We start from the raw sequence: 22,495 nt of genomic DNA on the forward strand, positions 1-22,495 counted from the left end.
TAATGGGCTGCCCTCCATATTTTTAAAGGAATCATTTGTAAATGCAGCTAACAGATTATTTCCATATTGTTGACAACATTGCACAATTGAAATCTAGGGTTTTTTGGTCAAATTACTATTAGGATATCTTGATTTCCATGACACCATCTTTGTACCGAAAATAAATGTTTAGCCAGGAATTATAGGACATACCTGTGGTCCTTGCCACTAGGAATCCTGAGGCTGATGATTGCTTGAATTGGGGAATTCTGAGTTGCAGTAGTTCTGAAGATGATTGGTGTCCTCAGTTAAGTCCAACACCTATATGGCAAGTCCTCAGGAGTAGAGAGCCTCCAAGTTACCAAGGAAGGGCAAACCAGATTAGGTAGGAAACAGAGCAGGTCAAAACCTCCATGCTGATCAGCAGTGAGGTTAGGTCTGAACTCCCAGACCAGATAAGATGAGGAATGCCTATTTTCAAAAAGAAAAGAAACTTCTAATAACTCATATGCTATATAGGGGCAATGTGGTATGCAGGATGCCCACCTTGAAATCAAGATGACCTGAAATCATGTCACATAGTTCCTTTTGCATTAATGTAACCAATATAGTAATAATGAAGTTATATTCAAAGAAGGTAAAATTGCCCATTGATAACCACGCATATCAATACATTTTATTTGATAAATTGATTTTTATTTAAGTTTGTGAAAAAATACAAGTTATTTCATCACACATCTTATCCTAAAAATGATAGAACTCAGTATTTCTAAGATACTTTGAGATTAGAAGAGGGGGAAAGGAACAAGCATTTATTAAGTGCCTACTATGTTCTAGGCCCTATGTTAAGTGCTTTATAAATATCTCATTTGATCCTCACAACAACCCTGGGAGATGCTATTATTCCCATTTTACAGTTGGGGAAACTGAGGTAGACAAGTAACTTACCCAGGGTCACACTAGTATCTGAAGACAAATTTGAACTTGAATCTTCCTGACTCCAGGTCTAGCACTCTATCCACTGTGCCACCTAGCTGCATAGAATGTAAAAGATAGTGTGAACTGCCCCCATCATCTGGGCTTACAACCTTGGTGTCATTCATGGCTCCTCACGCTTGCCCCATGCAGCCAATCAGGTGCCAAATCTTGTTATGTCTACCATCATCACATTTCTCATATAGTCTCCTCTCTACTTAGACAAGTACTATGCTGGTTCAGGCTTTTATCACCTCTCACCTAGCCTATTTGCAGTAAATTCTTCTCAGCCTGTTTTTTCCCCACTCCAGTCCATCCTCTATATAGTTGTCCAAGTGATTTTCCTAAAGCATAGGTCTGACTGTGTCAATCCCACCTCCCTCCTGGACTCCTTCCAACAAACTTTTCATAGATTCCCTGTTACATCCAGGATTAAATGTGGAGTTCTTGGCATGAGCTCCACCACCTGGCCCCTTGTATTAGGAGGGCAGAGTTTATAATCTCAAAGAGGATCATAAACATGTCTGAAAGGTTCGGAACCGCCGGATATAAGAAACTCTCAAAGTAGAAGGCAGAAGAATCAAAACATATATTTAGGCTCCACAGTAACCAACCCATGAACCAGCAACCCCGTTTTGATATATTGATCAAAAGCTTCCAGGCCCAATAAGTACGCCTTGAAAGAGTAACCAGGAGGCTACAGAGAAGCATGATTGCATAAAGCAAAATCATGCTTCCCCCTCTATGGTAAAAAGATTACCCACTGGCCTGAAGTCCTTGTTCAGCTTCCTCCCGTAGGTCAGCTCTGCCACTGGCAGCTCCTGCTTCGGCTGCGGCTGCGGCTGCGGCTATAGCAGCCTCTGGCTCCAACGGGAGCTGCTTTTAACCATCTGGCTTTTGCGGGGGTGTAAGGTACGCCGGGGAAAGCACAGGTTCTTTCAATCTGCTTAAGCAAGGTGAAGGGGTTGACCAGGAAAGCACAGGTTCTTTCCATCAGCTTAAGCAAGGGAAGCAAGGTGAAGGGGCCGACAAGCTTACTCCAGTCCAACATACAAACAGCATTCAGTTCAGGGGAAAAAGCCAAACTAGTCAAGGCCACTTGTTGACTAAGTGCTAAGGAGCCCATTTTTGGTTGCCAACACGCCCCTCCCTAACTTTCTAGTCTTTTTACACTTCACATACTCTCATTTCTCACAGACAACACTCCACCTCATGCCTCCGTGCTTTTGCACTTGTTGCTCCCCGTGCTTAGAACGCTTGCCCTTCTTCCCTCCCACTCTTAGACTCTGTGGCTTTCTTCAAGACCCAGCGCAAATACCACCTTCTGCAGGAGGTCTTCGGCAGTCTTCCAAACTAGAGCAGAGGTTCTTAACCTGGGGTCTATAAGCTTTCTTTAGAAACATTTTAGCATCTGTGTTGTAATATTTAAAGCCAATATTTTAACTCCATTTTCCTTCAGCAGTTCTGCTTGGCTCCAACTCCATGGAACATCATGCCCCCTCCCCCAGCTGATTACCTGAAATCTAATCTCCATGCAGACTGACTCAAGTTTTGACAACACCTCAAGTCACCCCCCTTCTGATTGAAGGACTAGAGGAGTGGAGCATTAAACTCCCAAAACCTTCTCTTACTGAGTTCTCACAACTTTTCAGGTAACTCCATTTTCCATCAGCACCTCTCTTTGGCTTTGATTCCACAGAACACTGTGCCTTCATAACCAGGCGCTGCCTGGTGGCCTTCCCCTCACTCCCTTTGCAGGTTCCTTTTATGTATTGTTTTCTCCCATTAGATTGTAAGCTCCTCGAGAGCAGAGACTTTTTCTTTTTAAAATTTGCATCCCCAGCACAGTGCCTGGCACATAGGTACTTAATAAATGTTTATTGAACTGAGTCACATATAACTGATTTCTTTTGTAATTGTATTTAGTTTTATGTATTTAAAAAAATGTTCTGAGAAGTGGCCCATAGGCTCCACCAGACTGCCAAAGGGATCACTGACATAATAAAAGGATAAGAAAAACCTTCTCCTCTGACCAGAGTTGTGTTAGTAAATGTTTAACAGCTAGATCTCCAAGAGGCACCACATCTTCTCCATCACTTTCTCACAACTAGACAATCAACAAAATAATAAATGAAACCTTGGTTTGTAGCACTTGCCTATCTACAAGGTGCAGATGTTCGCAGTAAAAATGTACCAATGTTGGTATGACCGCCTCTAAGGCTACTTTCTATTTTGAATGTATCTTTGTCTATTATTGTTGTTCGGTTCTTTTCAGTCATGTCCAACTCTGTGACGCCATTTGGAGTTTTCTTGGCAAAGATACTGGAGCAGTGTGCCATTTCCTTCTCCAGTATCCTGTATGTACTTATGAATTGTCTCTCTGATTAGAATATGAGTTTCTCAGAGCAGGGACAGTTTTTGCCTCTCTTTATGTCCTCGGAGCTTAGCATAGCGCCTCACATATAAGCGCTTAATAAATGTTTAATGATTGACTGGAAAGTAGTCAACTGCATATGTCACAGAGTGATGATGGTGATGATGACAGTCTGTCCAGCCTGTGCACAACTGGAGCAGAGTTATGTGTTGACTTGTTTCTGAGTTGCCTTACGCTTCTAGAACAGGAAAAGAACCTCCATAGGAGAGGGTGCTCCACACAATTTTATAAGTGTGTGGTCAGTGGTTGCACAGACCAGTTTTAAGGTAGTGATTTTTTTTGAACCAAGCAGAAGTCTGTTTTGAAAGGTGCATTGGGAAGCAAAGTCTCTTCTTTATCCTTAGCTAAGGGAATGGATTCCCCACAGTGCGAGAATTGAGTGAAACGTAGGTATTATTACCACACTAATTGCAATCGTATTTGTCGCCCCTATTTTGAACTAATTTCAAATCAAGTCATGGGCAGGGAAATAACCCAGCTCTTTCTGAGCTCTCACCACTATTCCAAGCTCCCTGTCTTAACATCCTGGGCTATAACCAGGCTTTACAGGGAACCAGGCCTGATGCAAACAAAAGTTTCAGGCTATATTTTGACACGTCTCTCGTTGAGAGTGCTTAATGCCTATCAGGGTTGAAGAGTCAATTAGTATGTCGGGAGTCGATCCAAGAAGCTGCTTTGGCCTACCAAAGAACACAAGTAAAATATCACAGAACAAGCATTTACCTATTATGAAGCTGCCTCCATTTTTCTGGGGGAGTGTGAGAGGTAAGAAGTGCCCTGCCTAAGAACTTTCCAACCCTGCCTTTGCTCAGTGGCCTGGAATTGTGGCTTACTTTATGGGAAGTATCCAGCTCTGAATATACATTCATTTAGTCCTGCAATACAACTCTGAGAGTTACATAGATGTGTCTAAGACATCTTCCAGGAGCCTTTGACCATTAAGACTTGGACAGAAGGTTTTCTTTTCTTTCCCCCACCCTGATCATGACAATGTAAACAAAAGTAGTCACTAAAATTAAAACTAGTTATCCTATTTTTCTAGAACAAAAACTTTGTCACCAAGATAAAGAGCAGGTGATAGAAACCTTTAAGGACTGTGGGAAATAGTAGCAGTCTATCTTACATGTCATTTGCAGTTTAGGATGAGGGGTAAGACTTCCTCTCTGAAAGGCATGAAAGGGTAGATTGTGATGGTTTTCTAAGTGTTGCTCATTGAAGCATATGGAGGATCTTGTAGTTTTATGTACATACTATAATTTAAGCAATTATATTCATTTCAAAGCTAGAAGAGGGTTTGCACATATTTTTCTCCTATTTAATTCTGCCTACAATGATCAAGCTGATGAAATATTACAAACAGATCTGCAGTTGCCATTTGAAATCTGCTAAATTGTAGATGTTAGCATACTCCAACATTCAGTACGTTGTCAGATTTTTATGATAACTTCCCTAATTGCAGTCTCAACAATGTATGTTGATGTACTATGAAATAGAAACATTGGTTACAGTTCAAGTAGAGGTGGTTCTGTTGAAACACTTCATTTTCTCTTTGAAGTGCATAAATTGGCTATTTCATTTTCAGATTTTAAAAGGATTCTTAAAAGCAGAGATAGAGGCAGATGCATTATAAATTATATGATGCCCTGTCAAAAAGCAATATGAGCCACATCTTTCCAAAAAAGGTTTTGCCCAAAACAGCAGAGCCCATATTTAGGTTGAGTGAAGCATGACTCCAATTTATGTGAGATTTTTCTAATATTGAAAGTGGTGTATTCATACTGAGAAAATTGGTAGCTTTTAGAAATCTTGACTAGCTCTTGGGGTTCCTGGGGCCCACATTTGGTCCTAAGGAGTGAGACAGGAGTGAGGTACCTCTGAGAAAAGCAGTGATAATGTCATCTCAAGGAAAATTGTGCTGCCTTTACTTACCCTGGGTAACTTTGGGTCATATTATTTGGCTTCGGTTTTATTGGGAACGTCTTCATGCTGTCTTTTGACAGATTCAAACTAAGCCACAGAAATAAATTCTTATTCTACTGCAGTGCCTCTGTGCTTCTATGACAAATCCAGATCAGTAAAAATATACATTACTCTGTCACTGACAAAACACACAGACCTGAAATGGATATGCATAGAAGGCATTGGCCTTCATTTTACTAACACAAGAGAGGGATTTATTTCTAGGCTGAGCCTAGCCAGGATACCATCAACCAAATAATCCTCATCTCTTCCCAAAATACAAAAAACCCACAAACAAACCCAAATGTTGATAATGGAAATAAAGGACACACAGGAGTCATTCATTGCCGAGCAACTCTAGGGTGTGGCACACTATGATTCAGTTCTCTATCTTGAACATTTTCTCCATCTGTTACAAATGAGTGTCTGTGAATGTGGTGTGTTCTTTAGTCACAGAGCTGAAACCTTTGATAGCATTCATCAGATCTTCATCATCCACATACTGAAAAAAAAGCACAGAAGTTATGGGATAGTATATTATTCATTCTATGAAACTCATTAAAATCAATCAAGAATTTTTTACAACTAGTAAGGGCAGGAATGATCAGGGGTTAAAAAGGAGTGTCATAGAGGATTTAAGATTTGGACTAGAACTTGAAAAATGGGTGAGGTATGAATAGGTAGAGGGGAAGGTACTTCAGGAAAGAGAAATTGTCCATAGTAATGCTTAAAAGTGATAGAGGGTCTGTCTAAAGTGTTTGGGGGCGGGGAGAAATAACAAGCAAATTTTCAATAAAATGTTTATAGAGATTCTCTGACACTTGGGGAACCCAAAAAATTAAAGAGAGCTTAGGCTACACGAAGAAAAACATAGAAGCTAAGTGTGGTGGTTCATACCTGCAGCCCCAGCTAGTGGGAAGACTAAAACTGGCCTGTCTCTTAGACTTGGGAATTCTGAGCTGTGGCGCATTGTACCAATTGAGTGTCTGTGCCAAGTTCAACATCAGTAAGGTAAGCCCCCAGGAACAGAGGGTCAGAATGTTGCCTAAGGCAGGGTGGAACATACAGTTCAAAGCTCTTTTGTCAACCAGTAGTGGAATCAGACCCTTGAGCAGACCCCATACTTTCTAGCCTGTGTGAGATTAGAAGTCTCAGTCTTTAAAAAATTAAATTTTAAAAAATATACACTGTCCAGACTAAGAACATTGCTCATCCTGCTGTACTTTGCCCTGGTTAGACCACTTCTGAAGTGGTATACCTGGATATCACATTGTAGGTGGGACATTAAAGGAATCAGGCTTGCCTAGAGGACAGCTATTCAGATGATGAAAGGACCATGCCATATGACATTCAGTTGAGGAAGTGGAAAAGATTTGTGAGTAGTATTACTGTCTTCAAGTATTTCAAGGTCTGTCCCATGGAGGAATGGGACAGCTAGGGGATACAGTGGCTAGAGTACTGGGCTTGGAGTCAGGAAGTCTCGTCTTTGTGGCCTCAGACACTTCCTAGCTGTGTGACCCTAGGTAATTCACTTAACCCTGTTTGCCTCAGTTTCCTCATCTGTAAAATGAGCTGGAGAAGGAAATAGAAAACCACTCCAGAATCTTTGCCAAGAAGACCCCAAATGGGGTCATGAAGAGTTGGATGTGACTGAAAAATGACTGAACAACATATAGCGGACTACTTGTTCAGCTTAGTCCCATATGGCAATCAGCCCATCGGTAAACATTAATTAAGCACCTACTATGTGCCAGGCACTGTGCTAAACACTGAGCAAAGACATATACCACATTTTCCTCACTTGGGGAGGACAAGGATATTGCCCAGGTACTCTAAGTCTTAATGAAGTTCTTATGAACAGCTATAAATAAGGAAAAGTTCTACCAAAGTATCTCTCAGCAGCAGCATTGAAAGATATGATAGATATTTCTCCATGTCTTATGCTTACCAATTAACCTAACTACTGAAACAAAGATAAACAAGCTATTCAAAATACTTTTTCCTTCACTTAGTAAATTCTCAGTTGTCTTCTCCCTTTTCCCTTCCGAGCAAATTGGAAAAACAAGACTGCTCAAATAGAAAAACTGATTCATTATTCTAACTTGCTGTTAATTGATAGTGATATTGCCTTAAGGTTGATGACATAGACAAAAGGGAGTCCTTTCAAAGTGCTATACCTTATATGTATGTGTTTTTTACTATATGAATGATTTTAGTTAGGAAAATGTGAAATAGAAGAAGAAAATTATGTACCCATGTTATGTGCAGTTTCTCTTAAGAATGCTTCACTACTCCTCCTTAATCTTGCTTTCCTAATGCTAATGCTGTTTAGAGAAGTTATAAGCTCACACCCAGATTGGTCATCCTTGAGAATTCTCCCTGCATAAGAATGTCTCATCAAAGACCCAGGTCTAAGGTCTCTGAAAAGAAAGAATTATTTTAAAGATACATTTGGGCTTAACCTTAGCCTCTGACCTCCCCAATCCCTTCCTGGTATAGGTTGAGAGGGAGGGAATGCTCTTAAGAACCATAAAGGAAACTAGATTTCTCTTTCACATAAGGAGAAACCAGAAACCCTCACCTGTGGCTTACAACTTTCTTCACAGACCTGTATTCCAGCTATTGGCAATTAAGCCCTGGTGTTGCCTTGAAATCAAGAGTCAGCTGACTACAATTTCATTCCAGCAAATTTTGTGCATGATCTTTACTCTTTTGGCAGAGATACTAGGTTATTAGTAAAACACATGGAGAGAGTATTGTCTGCTAACTGGTGTGAAAGGCCAATAGACCATCTGAATTTTCCCATTTCAAGAGATATTGTTCCCCCATCCCCTTTTACTGGAGATTTTCAAGTACAGACTGAATGACCAATTACGGGAGATGATGTAGAAGGCCTTCCTGTTCTAGGACAGGTTGCACCAGGTAGCTAACAGTCCAACACAGGGGCGAGAGTGCTGGACTTGGCTCTAGGCAAGCCACTTAAACCTTTCCTAACTTCAGTTTCCTCATCTGTAAAATGGGGATTGATAATAATTAATAATAATAATACCTACTTGCAGGATTATTGTGAGAATCAAATGAGATAAGATATAAAGTATTTTTCACACCTTAAAGTGTCATTTATTAATACTATTAAATTACTTTTGATGTCTCCATATTCTGTGATTCTTAATGTTCTTAAATTACATAGAGGCTGTTCTCTTATGGGAGCATAGATTTAGAACTAAAAGTGTTCCTAGCAGTAATTGATTCCACTGCTTCCCTCATTTTATGGATCAGAAAAGTGAGACCCAGACAGGTTAAGTGATTTGTCCAGGATCTCACAGATAATGTGTGTTTGAAGTAGGATTTGAACCCAAATCTTCCCAACTGAGGCCAAAGCTTGTTGCAGTACACTTTCACAAGCTGCCTTTCACAAAAAGCAAAACAAAACAAAAACCCAAAAAACATGGTGGCGAGTGAATACTATTGGTATTAATTACAAATATCATGAAAAGTTTTTATTAAATACCTTACTATATGTAGTTTTGTGATGGTGTTGTGCTAATCATAATTAAAGATCTTCCCCACCCATTTAATAGGCCTCAGGTGGAGCTAGTTAAGGGAATCTTGATTAGGGGAGGCTTGTTTGTAGGCAGGCCCACACCCTTTGCTGATTAGGTGCTAAGCTCCAGGCCCACATCTTTTTGCTAAGTAGATACTAAGCCCCAGGGCCCTAAACAGGGTATGTATACCCTGAGGGTAGCCATTAAGCTCAGACTAGAGAGCTTTGCGGAGGAGAATAAGAAGATGAAGAAGAGAGAACTAGGAGAGATAGAGAGAACTAGAAGGGCTCTGAGAACTGCAAGGGCTTTCAGAACTGAGGAAGGAGAGGATGAAGGCAAACAGACAGTTGGGATTCCTGAATGAGTGTTTACAGGAAGGTCCTAGCAGAAGGGAAGGTTACAGGATGGCTTGGCACCTTGCTGTGATACTGTGTTTTAATTTCCTTGCTGTTAAAATGAAGGGGGCTTACTGGTTTTGGGCTACAATTGTTGCTATTTCAAATAGGATTTATTGGCTTTGGGATTTGATCCTCTGGTGTCTGAATAAACGTTTTACTTCTGCTTTCTATATAGAAAGTCTCTTATATTTTGCAATTCCGAATTATACAGGTATATTCATGGTCACCATTGATATTGTGAATCTTGCCTTAGTGATACAGATGGACATTGTGGAAAGCAACAGTAAGAATGTCTGCCCACTAGTATTTTATATTCCATGAGAGGCAGCCTGGTATAGAGGATAGAATGCTATTTGTGCAATTATGATGACCTGGTTTTGAATTATGCCTCTAATAAAGCACTAGCTGTGTGGTCATGGTTATGTCTCTTAACATCTCTGAGATTCAGTTTCCTCATATGTAAAATGGGGATAATGATAGCTGTAGTACTCTCATCATAGCTGTTATAACAATATATATCCCCAAAATTCTAGTGTGGTTTTGTGCTATCAAAGCTTGATACTTTTTTTTTTGTTTTGAGCTCTGATAGTTCAAAACTGTACTATGACTTTTGGGACACAGCATAGGTAAAGTATCAACAATTTTTAAAGTACTTTAAGTCAGCTATTGGATAGGAGGAATATGATGATAGAGGGATTGTGTCAGGTCAGGGTGTTTCTTAGCAAGATAATCTGACAGCAGCCAAAGATATAATCTTGGCAGCATAACAAAGATTTTGGGAGAAAGAAGAAGTTTTTGGTGAAGGAAACAGGATTCAAAGCACATCTACCCCCAGAGGCTAAGGAGCCATGACAGTAACTTGTGGATATATCATTGATTTAGCAGTATGTTTAGGCCCATAGGATCTTTCTTAAATAGAAATCTCTCCTAATCACATTATTTCCTACACTTAGCAGCAAATGCCCAAGTGAGTGATTTTGTGATTAATCAGTGTCCACGTTGCTGTTTTTTACTTGTTTCAGTCTTGTCTAACTCTTCATGACCCCATTTGGGGGTTTCTTGGTAAAGATACTGGAATGGTTTGTCATTGCCTTTTTCAGCTCATTTTATAGGTTAGGAAAATAGGCAAATAGGGTTAAGTGACTTGCCTAGGGTCATGAAGATAGTAAGTATCTGAGGCTAGATTTGAATTTAAGAAAATTAGTCTTCCTGACTCCAGGCTGGCACTCTCCCTTCTGCACCACCTACCTGCCCAGTATCCACATTAGGAAAGGGAAAAAAAAAAAGAACTCATACTCCATACTTATATATACAAATGAGATTTGTTGGTGGATATTCTTGACAATATATTGAAGCATTGCTTGGCTGTAGATCGGAGATCTGAAAATCTTCAATCCATGCCAGACTCCCTCACAGGGAAGAGACAGCACCAGAGAGAGCTTTCCAATTTTATCTTTTTATATAAAAAGCTCCTATCTCTGATGTGTGTCAGCAAAGATTTTTCCAGTTTTCATCATTTGCCAGTGGTTCTATGGTAGTCATTGGTGGGGAAGCAAAGCATTCTATGTTAATTCTATTCCCAGATCTATGTTGTGGGATCATTAAGCGATGTAATTGGTTGGCAAAGGAATGGAGGTTGACTTATAAAGCTGTTCTCATAGAGACTGGGCTGCTCTCATGACTTTGGCTAGAGTATGAGAAATTTTTCTAGAATTCAGGGGCCTACTTTTTGTACTGGTGGTCATTAGCTCATAAAGGAACTCATTGAAAAAAAAAAAGCATCATTAAATGTGCTCCTAGCCTGAATTTCTGACTTAAGTCTTAAATGCCCTGAGTCAGTCTCCAAATGCTAAAACATGCTATAGATGCAGAAAACAGGTCAATATTCACATTGGGCAATTTATCTAGTACTCTGAATGTTGAGGTATATTAGATGGGCCACCAGGCTGTTACTAATATATTTATGCATGCACATATTTTCTATTAAGCGATACCAATTTACATTCACAAAAGAAGAACAACACTTGCATAAAGCCTAAATTGTAAACCATATGTACATAAAATAGAGATTTAAGATTTGCGAAGCACTTAACAAATATCTCGTTTTATGTTCAACAACTATGAGAGATAGATTACTATTATGATTCCAATTTTACAGATGAGGAAACTGAGGCAGACAGCAGTTACATGACTTGCCCAGGGTCACACAGCTGGGAGGTATCCAAGGCTGGATGTGAACTTGGTCTTTCTAATTCCAGGTCCAACACTATCCACTGGACCTACCTAGCTGCCTTATGGGAAGGGTCATAGCATCCATGGACCAGGCATTTTGGAATGAATTTTGGCAGTCCTCCTTTTGCTGTCTCTGTGATGAATACTTAACATTGCTCAGTTCATGTGAGCCCACAATGATAGTGACACCTGCTGGAAGTTAATTCTGTGTACCCATTGGAACGAAATTATTAAAACATGGCCCACGGTGGGGAATAACACCATTATCTGTTGTGACTTTCTAAAGATCTCTTGGAGATACACCATTTTTAACCCTTTAAGAGCTTTCTGACCAAGAAATATACAGTAGTAAATATACAGTAGTAATATACAGTAGTATGTACAGTAGTAAAGGTCACTGGTAAGCAAAGGGAAATGGTCCATTTCACATTTAACCCTAACCCTAACTCTGGCTCAGCTCGGTTAGGATTAAGGTTTAGGGTTAGGGTTAAATGCTTGATTGGTAAAGCAGAGCTATACTGCACAGTGATAAAGGAATCCTTTAGATGATGTGCAGCCATCCTTTTAGATGAAATATTAAGGCATTGTTGGTCCTTACTGCACAAAATTACATCAACCTTTTTTTTTTTTAAGAGGCATACTCAGTGCAACAAGGAATGTGAATGAATGAACAAACTTAGATTACAACTTTTTAGCAATCACTTTCCTGGGCTGCTTGGTGACCTTGCTCACCCAGAAAGACCAACTTACCAGTCCACTGTCATGGCCCATGATGGTCTCCCATAGTGCGTCATCAGTTAAGCCCTTCTTGTCCTGGATGTCCATGAGCTGACTGACACTGCGATGCAGAGAACCCTGGGAGTAGGTGCGACTAATCTGGCCTTGGCTTGGGATGCGGAGTACAGACATGCTTCTGTTGCTCCGGATACTCAGGGGAGTCCCTGTCGGGGGGATCTTTGTATCAGCCAATCCCTGGCAAGAAAGTTTCTATTAGTGATACCCTTAAAAAGAAAGCAGCCTCCAAGTATGCCAAGGATCATTTGTTGTTACATCTTGGAACCCTCCTAAAAAGCTTAGAAACTGTCTGTAATTCTACTTGCTGTCACTTTGCTTCCTACAGAGGTTAGATAACAAGCTAATGGCCACATTAGAAGCCTGATAAAAGTGTCATTAAGACCCCAGAACACTCATTAAGGGAAGCTCCAGCTATTGTTCCCCACAGAGACAAAGGCTTGCTGCATTGCAGGTTTAACAAGGTGATCTCTTCATGCATGCCACCATCGCCAGTTCCCTCTCTGCTTAGAACACTCTTTTCCTTGGGCTGCTAAAGTCCTCGGTGACGCCAAGGTTAACAGTATTCTCCCACGTGTGGCTACTGGGTGAGTTCAGCCCTTCCTTCTATTGGTATGAGGGAAAAAAAAATGTCTTTCAAGTTCTAGGACCTATGTGTAAAAGGTGTTTCTTGTTTCATTTCCCTCTACTCTTCTATGACATAAGGCTCTGAAATAATGACAGATCAGGTTTTACTTCTAAATAGGTAAGGGCTCTCTAGAATTAGGACCCAGAATGGGTCTTGGAAATCCAACTGTACACTATTTTATGGGGTAAAATTCTTGGTTTGGATCCCTCCATAGCTTGGCACTACCCTACCTTTCCAGTCTTCTTTCATATTACTCTATCAATCACTGCTCTTCCCTCAAACTATATTTCTCACTGTCTTCCTCCTCACCTAAGCTCCCTACATAAGCACATGCCCAGTGCCTTTGAATCTCTGTCTCTGTTTACAGAAAAATTTTTAGTCAGGAAGAACTGAGTTCAAATCCAACCTTGGATACTAACTAGCTGTGTGACCCTGGGCAAGTCATTTAACCTCTGCCTCAGTTTCCACAAATGTAAAATGGGATAATAATAGTACCCATATCACAGGGTTGTTGTGAGGACCCAATGAACACCTAGCATGCTACCTGATGCTTAATAAATGTGTATTTCCTTCCTTTCTACAGCTTCCATCCTGTTATTTCTATCTTTTCAATTTCTACACATCCTTTAAAAGTCCTAGTCAAATGCCATTTCCTTCTAGGAAGCCTTTCCTTATTACGTGGGTCTACAGTCACACCTCCTCCCCCACTTCCCACTAGCCCTCACAGAGGCTTTGTTTCATAACTTCTTAACACACTTATTATATCATAGTGCCAATTATAGTGATCTGTGCTGATGTATTATCTTCCTACTTGACAGCAGTGTCCTTTAAGGTAGTATCCCTGTTTTTTCTAATCAGAATCTTCCCTCAGTGCCTAGCTCAGGGCACACAGTAGGTATTTAATACCTTAGCTGTGTGTGGTGGCAAATCCCTTAGGTTAGCTATCAGAGAGTTTTAGCTAATCTTCACTGGCAATTAACACACCATGCAAAAGAGTCATGCATCCACACCATGGCAATTGTGAGAGCACAGCACACCGATACCTCAAAGTGCATGGTGTAGCTTTTGAGGGTGACATTGCTTGACACATCAGATATATCAGCAACCGAGTCAAACTGAGATTTAAAAATGTGGGGGACAATCAGTGTTAATAATCTTTTTAAAAAGTGGCATGATTATATGCCCCCCCACCCAACCCAACCCACCTCCCAGACTTCAATATTTTCCTGAAATGAATCTAAAAATACTCATGCAGGTCAACTGGAAGGTTTTTGTGATGAAAAACACGTGGCTTCTGGAGACTAATTGGTTGGTCTCGAAGGTGAGTTTCACTTGTATTATTTGTTCAGGATTTCAGAGAATGATCGTTCTAAATTCCGACCAGTAATTGTGCTCTGTGTAAAACCTGTACTTACAATTAGCTGTACCGTATGCTGTGTGACCTTGAAGCAGATAATAAAACATGAATGGCTCCCTCACTCTGGCACCTGTGAGCCTCTCTGCTCAAAAAGTGCTTAAGCAGGGAGGAGGCAGGTGCTCCAAAGACAGCTAACCTGATCAGGCACTGGGTCACCTGGGGAAGGGAACCATGGGACTTCATAAAGGGGCTAGGACAAAATAGTGACATCTGGGAATTTGAGCTAAGCCATTATTTTGCAGGGGTGGGGGGGAGTTTGGGAAGGAGCTTTTTTCTTATTAAAAAAATGCATCATTTGGAGGAAACAGCTTAGGAGAGAAGACAAGGCTTTAGACACGGAGAGTTATAGATGTTACAGGTATGAGGACTGATTTCCCTCAAAACCAAAGAAAAATCAAATTAGTCAATTGGATTGATGGACAGAGTGCTCATTTGCATCTCAGATCTTAGCCTTTGCTTCAGGAAGGACCACAATAACACTGAGACGAACAGAGACACTTAAAAGTTGGTTTCTAATGGGCTGTCTTAGTCTGTGGGTTCACATAGCCTTTGACAAGCCCTTCCAAGTCAGAAGCTGACTATCTCTCAGAGGAGCTTTCATTTTATGAAAGCCATTTTGTTTTGTCTAAAGTGATTTTTAAAAAGAGTAGGGTGGTAGAAGACAGATTTTGTCAATTGTTGTGGTTATGTTGTACCCAAAATTGGGTGCCTGCTACACTCCTTTGACTATGCTATTCCCCTTCTCAAGAGGCTCAATGGATCCGTATTACCTCTAGAGTCATATACAAACTTTTTTTTTTTTTTAATTTAAAGCTTCAGCTTATCTTTCCAGGTTGGTAGCACTTTACTTCTCTTCACGTGCTCTCCATTCTAGGCAAGTGGCCTACGTATTCTCCATATACAACATTCTCTCTCCCACCTCTGCGCCTATACATAGGCTGTTCCCCTGTGCCCAGAAATCTCTCTCTATTCATCGCCACCTTGTAGAATCCCCAGTTCTTGTCACAAGGCTGGGATCCCTAGCTTGCTAAGGGGAGCTGAGGCTCAGATGCCACCCCGCATATGATGCCTTTTTAGATTCCCTCAGTTCTTAGTACTCTCCCCAACACACAAATATTTTTAATTCACTTTTCTGTGTATGTATTGTTTTACTCTAGAAGAACAGAAGCTCTTCGAAGTCAGATACTTGCACTCTATGCTCAGCACTATGCCTTGTATATGGTACTTAACAAAATGATCGTTGGATTGACTTGAATCTCCCGGTAAAGTCTATCTCCCAATCAGCACTACTAGTACTAGACATCGGGGCTACTTACCAGCTATGGCTCCTGGAACATGACCTGGTCCCTGTCACTGTTTCTTACCCATCACTTATCCCCCCTTAGCTTAAGCCAGGGCTGTCCAAAGTGCAGCCCGCAGTGCGATTTTATGCGGCCTACTATGGAAATTGACATAAATGCTTTAACTAAAGCATTTGTGTTGATTTCTATGCTTGTGGTGGACACAGGCGGGCCGCATGGGGGCGCATGGCCCGTGTTTTGGACAGCCCTGGTAAGCCATTCAATATGTTGTCAATTAGGTGGAAAACGAAACTTTGGGATTAATTTCCCATCGAGTCATCCTGGTCATATCCTTGCTTGGTCCCAAAGATGCCTCTCTTTTTATCTTTTAATTAATCTCATAACCCTAATTTTGTGAAATCCAGAGGTATCCCCAGGAGCTTTTGCCCTATCATGGCCAGGATAGGTCTCTATGTCACTTCTTAGCTACCATGTTGAAACCAGGATATCTACACACAGTCTATCCCCTTCACATCTCTTCCTCTAAAACCAGGGACTCTGAACCTGGGATGCCAGGCTCTTAGGTGTGAGCTCTCACTTTGTCTTGCCCCACAACCATTTTCAAGTATACACTCCCCTCTTCTTTTTCAAGTTCCTTTTATGTATTTTCTTTCCCTAATATGAATATTTTTTGATGGTAGGGACTGTTGTGCTTATTTGTATTATGTCTCTGGCACATTGTATGTATGTATATGTGTATGCATGATCTGTTACCAGTCCCATTTCTGGGAGACTATCTCCATACCTGATAGACATTCAGTTATATTTTCTAAAGACTGTATTTTCAAAATGTATGAAACCAAAAATACAGATTACTTCTACCAATAGAGGACAGAGGGCATATTGTAACATGAGCATTTATGTATTTATGCAGTAGGTATGTGGGCATACTTCCCAGATTCTGAGCTCCTGTTTCACTTTGGCATCTATCCCCTTTAGTTCTAGAGAGCTTTTCAGGAAAGTGATCCTGTCAGAGGTATTGCTTTAAATGGCTAAAGCCATCAGTTGTGTGTTTAGCTTATACATTAGCACAGAAGCAAAAGAAAATGAAAAAAGAAAAGTTGCGTATGTGGATTATATCTAGATCCTTGGTAAGGCCTTCTATATCACTTCTTAGGAAAAGGAAGGTCTTTCATTGACAAAAATGAAAGACAAGGGGTACATTGATATCTAAGATGCTAAAAAAATCCAATGTTTGGTAGATCCTCTATGGAGGGTTAATGGGAAAATATGGATAAGTACAAAAAATGAGAAAGCATAGAGGGTGATCAGCTTTAGTAGAAAGCCAAGTCAGCAAAATTAAGAAAGTAGATATGTCCTTTCTAACATAAAACATACAGAGACCTTTGGATCTGATTTACAAAGCAAAAAAAAAACACTCACACTCTCCAAATTTCCTTGAGGGGAAAGCAAAACAACGACATGGGATAGTCCAGTTATTTAAAAATGACAAACCCAAAAGGAACACATCAAAACACTGAACATGGAGTTCATTCCAGGATGGCTCCCTACCCCCTCACCTACACCATTCAATTTGGATATTGGAAACAATCAAGGACAGGAGAGAAAGGACCCATGTCACCACCAGCTATTATGTGAAGCTATATGTTTTTGAATATATGTCCTTCCATGGAAGATTCCCAGACTCTGATACTTTGAAGAATTCATGATTTCATTAGTGTGGATTCCACTGATAACTCCTCCGTACCTCTTGCTACACAGTCCTTATCCATGTTTTCCCACATATCCTTCATAAAGTTTCTACCTTAGTTGGGTATTATTGAAACAAGGTTTAGTTGCTATTGATAATCAAGCTTGATCAAGTGGTTAGATCTCTCAAGATAAATGTGTTCTCGAATAGCATACCATGAGAGGGACCATGGCCATGCAATGCAAAATTATTCCTCCCTTCCTTATTTCTATGCACTGGACAAGTGGCCTCCAGAAAAAAAAGAGAAATCAAGTTGCCATTTTCCTCCCTCAGACACCTACCTCTCTTCTTCTGTCTTCCTGAATCTCTGCCTAGCCACCAATCACCACAGGCACCATTTGAATCTCACACTACCCTTTCCTACTCCATTCCTCTCAACCCCCTAGAAAACACTGGAATTAAGGCAATGATGCCACACATTGTTTTGGCAGTTGGTTTCACTGAAGAAATCTGTATGACTGAGTCTTAGCCTAATCTTCCCATTGCTTACAGCATATGTGAGGAAAGTAAGAAATGGGAGAGCACTCAATGTACTGTTACTTATTCCTTTCTGGGTCTCCAGGGCTTGAACCTGAGCCTTTTAACCTAGGATCCATTCTCTGATTTGTCCCATAGATTCTTTTGTCTGCTGTTGTAACTCAGGAATGACAATACCTGAAGCAGTCTCATATGCCAGTGAATACACAGCTTGCTTCATATGCCCAGCTATGCCCAACTCTGGGACAACACTGAACACTACAAACACCTAGTTCCATTTCCCCCATATTTGGCTCCCATCTCAAGGGTCAAGACATTTTAAACTATGGTCAATTAATTGTTTGGGGGCTCAGAACAAATCCATAAACATTTTGAAAGCTTCTGGTTCTCACGTTGCCTCTACTCTTCCTCCATCCTTAGCCACACCAGTCACATCCTTGGCAGAGTTCTGTCTCTTAGACCCCTAATGAATATATTTGTGGACACAATTCTCTAAGAAACCTCAGGACCCAGGCCAGATGTATGATAGAAAAATATACAAGACCATATCTCAATGGCACATACCATGTGGGTTTCACCTGGGGGGTAGACACTCAGTGGAGACATCCTCTTCTGAAGTGGCACTAATGGAGGTCTCTCTCTGATATATGGCTCTTTGTGTATTTTTCTTTGTAGGATCAGAGACAGAAAGATAGCCAGGAGGATCAACCCCAGAGTTGCCATTAATATTATAAACCACAGCTCATTGTAGAACTCAGCATGCTTGCTCCCTGCTCCCATCTTCTCTCCGGGAGTTGTTAGTACTGGGCCTACAAAACCCAGAGAAGGAAAAGGGAAAACATTATTTCAAAAGGCAATTTAGTGATCTATCGTCCTGTTATTCTATAGTAAATTAGAAAGAAGTTGAGAGCCGTTTGTCACATTGTGCTTATTTGCACTTATGCTCAAGGTGGTATAATGGTTCAATATGTTAGTGGGCTGTAATAAAAAGCTTACTGCACTCTAGAGACCATGCTTACAGTCCTGGCATTGCTGTCTGGGCTGGAAATCACCACAGCATTGGCATATCCCAGGGAAAGGGAGGGAGGAGGGATGGAATTAAATAGGGGGTTATCAAAGTAACCTTGAGGATGGGCAATTTCAGAGCTTTGCAAATGGAGAGACTGCCTTTCCTGCACTAAGTGCTTCTGGTTAAGAATCCTGCTGCAAAGACAGGGTAGAAGATGTGAGCACTGGAAATTCAGGTGTACCCCACTTTATTCAACAAACTTAGCCTAGGAAAGTGGTAGTAAACTGATTTTTGATAAAGCAAATATTATTTCTCCCTCCCCCTTCACCCTTTACTCAAGGGTAGGCTGGTGCCAGTTCCTTCCGGCTCAAGAGAGCCTACTGTTAAATTTTCAAGATTAGCATTTACATCTTGAAATCAACAAATCCCATAAATCAGAGCTTGAGTTATTGTATTGTTAAGACTCAATAAAATAATGGATAAAATATCGATAGTACAGGTTAAATTTAAAAGCATGCTGTGCATTTTTGGAAAGTTGGTTGTTAAATATTTATGCGCATACCACTGCCCACTATCTCCCGTTATAAGAGTGGCAGTACAGTAGCATAATGATAGGTTAACATTTATATAGTGCTTTAAAGTTTTCTAAATTATTATATTCACATATACGTATACATACATATATACACATATACATACATGTGGGTGTATATACATAAAATCTTATTTCGTCCTCTGAGAGGTCGGTACTATTATGATCTACATTTTACAGATGAGGAAACCAAGTCTGAGAAAGATTAAATTAACTTGCCAAGCATCAATCACACAACTAGTAAGTGTTTGAGGGAGGATTTAAATCCAGAATTTCCTGACTCCAAAATCATGAGTCTATCCACTTTGCTGTCTAGCTGCTCTGCATCATGACCATTGTGGCAGTTTAAATGGTTCAGTAGATAGAGCACTGGGCCTAGAGTCAGGAAGACCTGAGTTCAAATGTGCCTCAGACACTTATTAACTGTGTGAGTCTGGGTAGGACACATAATCTTTGTCTCCGTTTCCTTAGGTATAAATTGGGGATCATAACAGCACCTCCCTCCCAGGGTTGTTGTGAGGATCAAATGAAGTAATATTTGTAAAGCTCTTAGCACAGTGCCTGGTATATAGTAGGTGCTTAATACATGTTCGTTCCCTTCCTTGGATAAGCAATCAGGAATAACTGGGTCTAAATCTAGTCTTAGATACGTACTAGCCAAACACTGGGCCAATCACAACCTCTGTGAGTCTCTTTCCTCACTTGTTAATTGGGGATAAATGATACTCTTCAAGGAGCACAGGATTTTAGAGTTGGGATGCTCTCCAGAAATCCTCTAGTTGGACTTAGCCCTGAAAAGGACTTCCCACTTGAACATTCCTAACAAGGACTCATTCGCCTTCTGGTTTAAGCTCTCCAGTGAGTGAGAGGTCGTTGCCTCTGCCTTTTGGGCCCATTCTACTTCGGGACAGCTCTGATATAAGGGTTTTCTTGGCATTTTCCATTATTCCTAGTCTTGCCTTCATGTAGAACAAGTCTTATCTTGCTTCGACATGAAAATCATTCAAACACTTGAATACAGCTAGGATTATGGGGCAGTGAGGTGGTACAGTAGATAGAGCATCAGGCCTAGGGTCAGGAAGACTCATCTTTCTGAGTTCAAATCTGGCCTCAGATATGTACTAGCTGTTTGACCCTGGGCAAGTCACTTAACCCTGTTTGTCTCAATTTCCTTATCTGGAGCTGGAGATGGAAATGGCAAACCACTCCAGTATCTTTTCCAAGAAAACCCGAAAAGGGGTCATGAAGAGCTGGACATGACTAAATGACTAAAAAACAGTTGTGGCCCCTGTGTCTTCTCTCCTTCATCCCCAGTTCCTTCCAATGATCCTCCTACAGCATGCACTTAAGGCCCTTCATAATTTGAGTTTTTTTTTGGTGTCTAAAACCAAACACAAAATTTCAGACTCAGTCTGATGAGGGTAGAGTAGAAAGGAGCTCTCACCGCCTTATTCCTAAAAGCTGTGTCTCTCTTAATGCAATCCATATGGAGAAATCCTTAGGTGAACTACACAACTAGCCTCACCTTAGCCCCATTTCTCCTAACGCTTGTGCCTTCCATCTGGGGTGGCCCCTGGTTTACAGTTTGCTTTATCTTCTTTGTCCATTTTTGTCTCCATATTGTCTCCTTGATTTGGTTTTGAGGGCAGGGACTGTTTTAGCCTTTCTTTGTATCTATCCCTAGTGCTAAGCACATAGTAAGCTAATAAATGCTTAATTGACTCCATGGCTTATGTCTTCAGATTTCCAGTTTCATTCCCTTCAGTGCCACATTCAATAACTAAGATGAGCTGAATGGGAATGGGCTAGATATCAAGGATTGTCAACTGCTGGATGGCAGCACAGTCGCTGCAGAGCAGGCTAAAGCGGAGGAAGTGCTTGGAGTGATTTTAAAATCCTTGTTGAAGTATCTCCTCAAGCAACAGAACCACAGCCTTTCAATGCAGGAAAAGAGCTTTGGAGATCTTCCCCGAAATGGATGAGAAAACTGTAGTCATCAGGTGAGCTTCATCTACAGCCTTAAGAAACTGAGCTATTCTTTCAAGTGAAAGCCCCTGGTCCACCATAGCCCTCAGAAACTGAAGGGCAGAACAGCACCTTGGTTTGGTGTAGACACTAATCAACAGGCAGACTTCACATGTGCTGAAGGTAGGAGGTTCTGGTGATGCTCCATTGGTCTTTCTAGCTCTCATCTTAGTCCTAGAATAAACACTGGCATGGGATACTGTTATATTTCAAGCAGTCATGTGACCCTGTATAGGGTTTTGTTGGCAAAAATAGTGGAGTGGTTTACCATTTCCTTCACTCTTTGTGACCCTGTATGGGATTTTCTTGGCAAAGATACTAGAATGGTTTGTCATCTCCTTCTCCGGTGAATTAAGGCAAACAAAAGTTAAGTGCCTTACCCAGGCTCACATAGCTAGTAAGTGTCTGAGGCCACATTTGAACTCAGTTCTTCCTGACTCCAGGCCTAGCCCTCTATCCACTGTCTCAGCATGGGATACTAGGATCACAGATTCAGAATTAGATGAAACTTGGAGGTCAGCTAGTTTATTTGACATTTTATTTGACAATCAGGCCCCCTCCTACCTTGTACTTTGCTCCTCCTTTTTGTACTTTATGATCTAGCAAAACTTGCCTTCCTTCTTGTCAGCTCTCTCGTACTGGAGTCAGTCTCTTGATTCCATGATCCTGGAATGCTCTCTTTCTTCACCTATCTCTTGGCTTCCCTGACTTCTCAAATGCCACTTTCTGCAGGAGGCCAAGTCCTCCTAGTCCTCCTCACTATTAATACCTTCTTGCTAAGATTAGCTTCTATGCACATGATATATACATATACACATCTTGTAGGTACGTAGTTGTGGTTTTTCACGTTGTTTCTGCTAGGACTTTGTACAGTGCCTCAGACGGAGTAGGTGCTTTTTATTTAATGACTATTTCCATTAAAATGCGAGTTCCCTGATAAAAAGAGACAATGTTTTTTTTTCCCCCTTCTCCTTGCATCCCT

The 22,495-nt window shown here is 40.8% G+C and overlaps 1 protein-coding gene across 1 annotated transcript in view; it reads right to left on the reverse strand.

Moving 5' to 3' along the window:
- Nucleotides 1-5,759: 5,759 nt before the first annotated feature.
- USH2A (usherin) overlaps nt 5,760-22,495 on the reverse strand; it is a 991,863-nt gene continuing 975,127 nt past the window's right edge. The window contains exons 69-71 of the mRNA XM_036755334.1: nt 18,452-18,696; nt 12,273-12,494; nt 5,760-5,849 (exon numbers count right to left, since the gene is read on the reverse strand). Of these exons, the coding sequence (XP_036611229.1) occupies nt 5,760-5,849; nt 12,273-12,494; nt 18,452-18,696 (557 nt within the window). The remainder of the gene's footprint in view (nt 5,850-12,272; nt 12,495-18,451; nt 18,697-22,495) is intronic.

The sequence above is a fragment of the Trichosurus vulpecula genome, chromosome 4 (assembly GCF_011100635.1).
Source record: "Trichosurus vulpecula isolate mTriVul1 chromosome 4, mTriVul1.pri, whole genome shotgun sequence".
In the NCBI taxonomy this organism is placed as follows: domain Eukaryota; kingdom Metazoa; phylum Chordata; class Mammalia; order Diprotodontia; family Phalangeridae; genus Trichosurus; species Trichosurus vulpecula.